Raw genomic sequence first — 7696 nt, 5'->3', positions numbered from 1 at the left:
GCTCGTTCGGACGTCCGTGAATCATGTCCATGTTTGGAGTTTTTTTCCCGAGACACCACACGTCCATTATAGGGTATGAAGCTGTTCACGAAATTACCCACACCAGTCTATGGGTTAGTGAAAATCACGAGCAGCACACAGCTGGCATCCATGTACTACTATCCATGTGTCGTCCAAATAACTCCTTTATAAAATTGCTTGAAGTCTAATCCAGGTTTCAGATTGTTCTCCTGTGGGATTGTCTCTCCCTGTAATACAGGCTGGGTGTTCATTCTCGTCCGAATAATGGAGTTAATAGAATTGCTTGACGTTTCAGGCTTCATGCTTTCATTCATTTTCAGACCACCCCCGATATGCAGTTTGCAGACTAATCCAAGTTTAGGATTTGTTCTCCTGTGGGATTGTCCCTCTCTGTAATACAGGCTGGTTGTTAGTTCTCGTCTGAATAATGCCTAAGTTAATAAAATTGCTTGGTCTTTCAGGTTGCAGTCTTCATTATTTTATTAATTTTTAGACCCTGCCTCTCAATAAGCAATTTGAAGTCTAATCAAAGTTTCAGATTATTCTCCTGTGGGATTATCCCTCCCTGTAGTACAGGACGGGTGTTTATTCTTGTCTAAATAACGCCCAAGTTAATGAAATTGTTTTAAGTGTCAGGCGCTGCAGTCTTCATTCCGTTATTTTCAGACACCCCCCTCTCCCCGATTATGCAGTTTGCACTCTAATCCAAGTATCAGATTGTTCTCCTGTGGGCCTATCCCTACCTGTAATTCAGGCTGGGTGTTCATTCTCATCCGAATAATAGTTAATAGAATTGCTTGACATTTCAGGATTCATACCTTCATTCATTTTCAGACCCCCCCAATGTGCAGTTTGCAATCTAATCCAAGTTTCAGATTGTTCTCTCTTGGGATTGTCTCTCGCTGTAATACAGGCTGGTTGTTTGTCTTAATAACACCTAAGTTAATAAATTGCTTGAAGTTCCAGCTTGCAGTCTTCATTCTTTTATTGAATTTCAGACCCTCCCTCCCAATAAGCAGTTTGAAGTCTAAGCAAAGTTTCAGATTGTTCTCCTGTGGGATTGCCCTTCCCTGTAATACAGGCTAGGTGTTTGTTCCCATCCAAATAACATCTCGGTTAATAAAAATGCTTGAAATTTCAGGCTGCAGTCTTCATTCCTTTATTCATATTCAGACCCTCTCTCCTGATATGCAGTCTGTAGTCTAATCCAGGTTTCATATTAATCCCTTGTGGGAGTGTCCCTCCCTATAATAAAGGCTGGGTGTACATTCTCATCCGAATAACACGTAAGTTAATAAAATTGCTTGAAGTTCCAGGCTGCAGTCTTCATTTTATTATTCATTTTAAAACCCCATACATGCAGTTTTTTGTCTAATCCAAGTTTGATTATTCTCTTGTGGGATTGTCCCTCTCAGTAATACAGGCTGGGTGTAAAATACAAATAACACCTAAGTTAATGAAATTGCTTGAAGTTTCAGGCCGCAGCCTTCATTCCTTTATTTATTTTCAGACCCTCCCTCCTGATATGCAGTTTGCAGTCTAATTTAAGTTTCACATTTTTCTCCCGTGGGATTGCCCCTCTCTGTAATACAGGCTGGGTGGTTGTTCTTGTCAATTGCTTGAAGTATCAGGCTGCAGTCTTCATTCCTGCCTTCACTTTCAGACCCCCCCCGATATGTAGTTTGTAGTTCAATCCAAGTTTCAGATTGTTCTCTCTTGGGATTGTCCCTACCTGTAATACAGGCAGGGAGTTTGTTCTGTGTGTATTCACCATGCTGATGCCCCCCCCCAACCCCCCTGTCTATAATCTGTTTTCTGTTCCCCCACCATGAGATACTTTCCCCTTCCTGCTACTCCTGATCTACGTATAGCCCACTCCCACACAGTCCCGGCCATTGTACCTTGCTGAGCGTGTGTCCCTCCCTTTAAACTTGGACAGGCTCTCCGAAAAATGACAGTGGGCATGTACCAGTGTGGTAAACCAATCAGCACTTTTTAAGGATAATGAAGGGGGACAGGAAAAAGAAGAGGGTGCAAGGAGGTGGTCGGGTACAAAGGCACTGCTCAAAAGGAAGTGGTAGAGATTTGGGGAAATGTATTGGAAGGGGAAGGGTTTACGGAAGACAAAAGGTGAATGTAAGCAAATTTGGAGCAGCAGAGAAAAAAAATTGGGTCTTAACTTTTTTTTTTTTTTTTATCTGAATTTTAGTTATTTTTAACCTATAGAAACCTATAAAGGTATTTGACAATAATTTAATGAGCAAAATGTATTTGTGATGGGCGGTCTATACAGCGGCTCTACACCTTTTTTCTGTGGTTCTACCCGATTCTCGTGTGTTACACCATATAGCACTTCTGATTTTATTTTTAAAATGAAAACCCAGCTTTTCCTCCTTTTCCTTTTTTTTTTTTTTTTTTTTTTTTAAATCCTTAAGAGAAAATCAAGTGTTTGTCACCTTTTTATTTTCCAGAATGTGTGAGGGAGAGAAAAGGAAGCTGGTTATTCCTTCAGAATTGGGTAAGATTAATGACAAGGGGGCAGGAGGCGATGTAGCTGGTTAATGAGAATAAAATATATATATATATATACTTTTTTGTTTTCCCAGGATATGGAGATAGGGGAGCACCCCCAAAAATTCCAGGTAAGATGCACCCCACGCTTAGATTTTATAGTATTTGTATTTTTATTTTGGTCTAATTTATTGGGGTTTTTTTTTCTTTTTTTTTTGTTTTTTTTTTTCTTCCATATCACAAACTGTATAAAAAATAAAAATATTGCAGTTTTCATACCGGGATTTTTTTTTACTCTAACTTCCTGTTGTTCCAAGAAACACATGTACATTAGCCACAATGAAAGCATCTAATGAGCGTGTGCAAAAAAAGGTCATTATGGAAGGAGGAGGAGCAGGGTAGCTGTGACATCACTTATTGTGATTAGCGAATCCTGCAATATCAGTTGGGTATAGAAGTCCTGTCATTGCTAATAAGGAGCCTGCTGAAAAGCCTTCCTGAAAGTACAGGAAGTATGTAAAAAAACAAAAAAAAAAAACACAACAACCCAGTGGCCAATGTGAAAACTGAAATATTGCTTTTCTTAATACATATTATGGTATGGGGAAAAAAAAATATTGCCAACATTTTTTTAACAAAAATACAAAAAACCTAATTTAAAAAAAATAGGTCATTATCTGATAATAGTGCCCCCTTTAAGCTGACCCTAAACTTTTGTTTGGCAGAACCCTATGTCTCCAGACGTGACCATGCACATGGACGCTCAACTCGGCTGAGTGTTGATGTGCATTTAACTTTGAGGATAGCAGAAAGCAACCTCTACTGAGAAAATATACAGACGGGGCTTTGAAATGTATACTGCCTGGTCTTAGCTCCCCAACGTCACCTGTCGGGGGAGAGTCGGGAGACCTCCACACTCCAGATGGGGGCCCGGTCCTGCTGGGTATATTCTCACTCAGTAATTGTGTTTTATGGGGGGTTTTTTATAACCAGAATATGCTATAATCTCTGCAAATAAGCCACAAAATCAGCACATTAGTGTGCCCGAAGCCTTACCTACATAAACAGTGGCAGTTTGTATAGACTTGCTATTTTAAAGGGAATCAGTCAGCAGGATTTCATCCCCCAAACTATTTTTCAATGACTAGTCCAGCAGTGACTTTACATGGCCGGTCTGTTCCTCCATTACTGAGAAATCAGCTCTTGAATTGATATACAAATGAGGCTCAAGAGCTATTTGTAGATCTGAAGCCTCTGTTGCCCCAGCTCTCTTCCCCCGCCCGGCGCCACTACGCTAGCTCTCTTCCCCCGCCTGGCGCCGCTACGCCAGCTGTCTTCCCCCGCCTGGCGCCGCTACGCCAGCTGTCTTCCCCCGCCCGGCGCCGCTACGCCAGCTGTCTTCCCCCGCCCGGCGCCGCTACGCCAGCTGTCTTTCCCCGCCCGGCGCCGCTACGCCAGCTGTCTTTCCCCGCCCGGCGCCGCTACGCCAGCTGTCTTCCCCCGCCCGGCGCCGCTACGCCAGCTGTCTTCCCCCGCCCGGCGCCGCTACGCCAGCTGTCTTCCCCCGCCCGGCGCCGCTACGCCAGCTGTCTTTCCCCGCCCGGCGCCGCTACGCCAGCTGTCTTTCCCCGCCCGGCGCCGCTACGCCAGCTGTCTTTCCCCGCCCGGCGCCGCTACGCCAGCTGTCTTCCCCCGCCCGGCGCCGCTACGCCAGCTGTCTTCCCCCGCCTGGCGCCGCTACGCCAGCTGTCTTCCCCCGCCTGGCGCCGCTACGCCAGCTGTCTTCCCCCGCCTGGCGCCGCTACGCCAGCTGTCTTCCCCCGCCTGGCGCCGCTACGCCAGCTGTCTGGCGCCGCTACGCCAGCTGTCTTCCCCCGCCTGGCGCCGCTACGCCAGCTGTCTTCCCCCGCCTGGCGCCGCTACGCCAGCTGTCTTCCCCCGCCTGGCGCCGCTACGCCAGCTGTCTTCCCCCGCCTGGCGCCGCTACGCCAGCTGTCTTATTTCGCTCGGCGCTGTTATGCCAGCTCCCTTCCCCCGTCCGGTGCAGTCACCCCAGCGCCCTTTGCCCCAGCACTCTTTACTTACCCTTTTGCACATGTGATGTCTCCATTTATTGGAGGTCTTGCTGCATCCTGGTAGTGCATTAGTCTTTTTTTGGCCTGGGCAGTTTACATCTTCTGCCATCTGTCTGTGAGTATTTACAGTCTTCCCCACCCGGCGTTGTCACCCCGCCCGCGGTGCCGTTACGCCAGCTGTCTTCCCCCGCCCGCGGTGCCGTTACGCCAGCTGTCTTCCCCTGCCCGCGGTGCCGTTACGCTAGCTGTCTTCCCCCGCCCGCGGTGCCGTTACGCTAGCTGTCTTCCCCCGCCTGCGGTGCCGTTACGCTAGCTGTCTTCCCCCGCCCGCGGTGCCGTTACGCTAGCTGTCTTCCTCCGCCCGCGGTGCCGTTACGCTAGCTGTCTTCCCCCGCCTGCGGTGCCGTTACGCTAGCTGTCTTCCCCCGCCCGCGGTGCCGTTCTGCCAGCTGTCTTCCTCCGCCCGGCGCCGTTCTGCCAGCTGTCTTCCCCCGCCCGTGGTGCCGTTACGCTAGCTGTCTTCCCCTGCCCGCGGTGCCGTCACCCCAGCGCCCTTTACCCCAGCACTCTATACTTACCCAGCGCCCTTTCCCGCCTGGCGCTGGCTTCACTGATGGCTCTTGTGCCTGATGACACAACAGAGAGTCTGTCCATTAAGCAGGAGGACGTGACACTAGGAGGGGAATAGAGACAGAGTGACGGGGCTTTCCGATCTACCATAGCTCTTAGCCTCATTTCCATATCAAAGCAAACACTGATTTCTCAGTATTGGAGGAGTGGACCGGCCATGTACAGGTATTGCTGGACTTGTCTTTGAAAAGGCTACATGTTCTGATTGTTTAGGGCAGGGGTCTCAAACTCGGCTGGGTGTATGGGCCGCACAGAGGAAAAGAAATAATTTGGGGGGGCCGCATTCTTTGCAGGACAAAGTGACATTTTTATTGGTACTGTATATATGTGTAAAAAATATATTCTTTGTTTAAATATAACCATTTTTTTTTTTTTTTTACATTTTATCCCTTTCTTGTAACTAATAGTCTTACAATTATCACTATACAGAAATTTTGACCAACATCTTTTAGTAATGTTCCCCATATTGTTGTAATGTGCCCATCCTTGTCCCCTTATAGTATTGTGCCCCATCCTTGTCCCCATCCTATAGTAATGTTCCCCATCCTTGTCCCCATTTTGTAGTAATGTGTTCATCCTTGTCCCCATCCTATAGTATGTGTCCATCCTTGTCCCCCATCTTATAGTAATGTTCCCCATCCTTGTCCACTTGTAGAAATGTCCCCATCCTATAGTACTGTCCCCATTCTATAGTAATGTGCCCATACTTTAGTAATGTGCCAACCTTGTCCCCACCCTATAGTAATGTCCCCATCCTATAGTACTGTGCCCATCCTATAGTACTGTGCCCACCTTGTCCCCATCCTATAGTACTGTGCCCACCTTGTCCCCATCCTATAGTAATGTCCCAATCCTATAGTAATGTCCCCATCCTATAGTAATGTCCCAATCCTATAGTAATGTTCCCAGCCTTATCCCCATCTCATAGTAATGTGCGCACTTTGTCCCCATCCTGTAGTAATGGGTCAGCAGCTCCCCTCACCTTCCACAGACGCTGGAGTGAATCTGAGGGGGGTGGTCTGCGGCCCCAGATCCAGTGATTGGAGAGATTGGTCACAAGGCCGGTCTCTCCAATCAGAGCTGGGGGCGGGTGAAACACAGGTCACCCAGCTCCAGCCAATGATCAGGGCTACAGCTGCTCTGATCTTGGCTGGATTTCAATGTTTCAGCGATTTTTCAATGGCTGAAACATTAGTGGCTGTGATTGGATGAGCGGCGTTCGTCAGCCAATCACAGCCTCCGTAGGTGCGGGGAGGAGACACCACCCCTCCTGAGGTCCCCTCCTCCCCGAATCTAAGGTATTTCCAACGATCGTAGCCACCGGGGCTGCGATTTCGCCATGGCGTACTGGGTACGTCATGGGTCCTTAAGTACCAGGGAGCCATAATGTATCCAGTACGTCATAGGTCGCTAAGGGGTTAACGTCCAACACACACACACACACACACACACACACACACACACACACACACACACACACACACACACACACCCCCCATTCTTCTCACCTGTCCCGTGCCCCTGCGCTGCCTCATCTCTGCTTCGTGCGGCCCCCAGGCCCGTGCCCCCGGTCACTATCGCGGCCGGTGCAGTGTCACTGTCAGTAATTTATGTGAGATGATTGTATTGCCGGCGCGAGAGCACAGCGCCTGCAAAACATTCATCTGACATAAAGTGCAGACAGTGGCTGCGGCCCCTGCACCTGCCGCGATAGTGAACAGGGGCACGGGCCTGGGGGCTGCACGAACTACCCCTGAGGGGCCGCATGTGACCCGCGGGCCGCGTGTTTGAGACCCCTGGTTTAGGGTGTGAAATCCTGCTGACAAATGCAGTCCTAAAGGTACATTTTGGGACTCTATTTGACTTTCTTTTCAGTGATGTTAAGGTTTTTGGGACACAAGGACGTTGCGCCATACTACTGTAACGTGTACTCAGCCTTATTTGTTACAAGCTGCCTGGTTCATGTACCTGGTGTACAGCGGTACATACATTTAATAAAATCAAGGACCAATCATATAGAGAGATTTAACTATAGGCTATATAGAATTTTGGGCATCAGACAAGGGGAAAGTCCAAATAAAAATACTTCTCCAATTAAAGTCTTCCAGATTTATGGTATTTTTCTATAAGGCGCACAAGACGTATAAGAAGCACTCAGGTTTGACTTAAGGGGAAAATGAAGCATTTACTGGGGGTCTAAGGAAGTGGGTGAAGGTGGGGTCCCAGCTGTTGCTCTTCCAGTCCTATGTGGGCACATGACTGCGGCATTTTATGAAGGGGCTGTCTGCTTACTTCAGTAGGTAAGGTGCCCCCCTTCAGCAATGTGGTCCAGCTTAGCGATTTGACAGGCAGCAGGCTTCTGTTATACCGCAGCTTTGATCCGGTAGTGAAGGGACTAGGAAGGGTAGCGGGTATTTTGTAGCCATCCGTGCGGATAAGGATGCGCCGAGAACTGACGC

The 7696-nt window shown here is 48.2% G+C and overlaps 2 protein-coding genes across 3 annotated transcripts in view; one reads left to right on the top strand and one right to left on the bottom strand.

Moving 5' to 3' along the window:
- The window catches only part of DNAJC4 (DnaJ heat shock protein family (Hsp40) member C4), a 352301-nt gene that overhangs the window by 148647 nt on the left and 195958 nt on the right, over window positions 1-7696 (bottom strand). The gene's annotated exons all lie outside the window — the stretch shown is intronic.
- The window catches only part of FKBP2 (FKBP prolyl isomerase 2), a 66516-nt gene that overhangs the window by 58624 nt on the left and 196 nt on the right, over window positions 1-7696 (top strand). For both annotated transcript variants that reach the window (XM_075325927.1, XM_075325928.1), the window contains exons 4-5: window positions 2493-2539; window positions 2628-2663. In XM_075325927.1, coding sequence (XP_075182042.1) covers window positions 2493-2539; window positions 2628-2663 — 83 coding nt within the window. The remainder of the gene's footprint in view (window positions 1-2492; window positions 2540-2627; window positions 2664-7696) is intronic.

Source organism: Anomaloglossus baeobatrachus, chromosome 10 (genome assembly GCF_048569485.1).
Source record: "Anomaloglossus baeobatrachus isolate aAnoBae1 chromosome 10, aAnoBae1.hap1, whole genome shotgun sequence".
NCBI lineage: Eukaryota > Metazoa > Chordata > Amphibia > Anura > Aromobatidae > Anomaloglossus > Anomaloglossus baeobatrachus.
The sequence above is the reverse complement of the archived record's forward strand: the minus strand, read 5'-3'. Positions and strand labels throughout refer to the sequence as shown.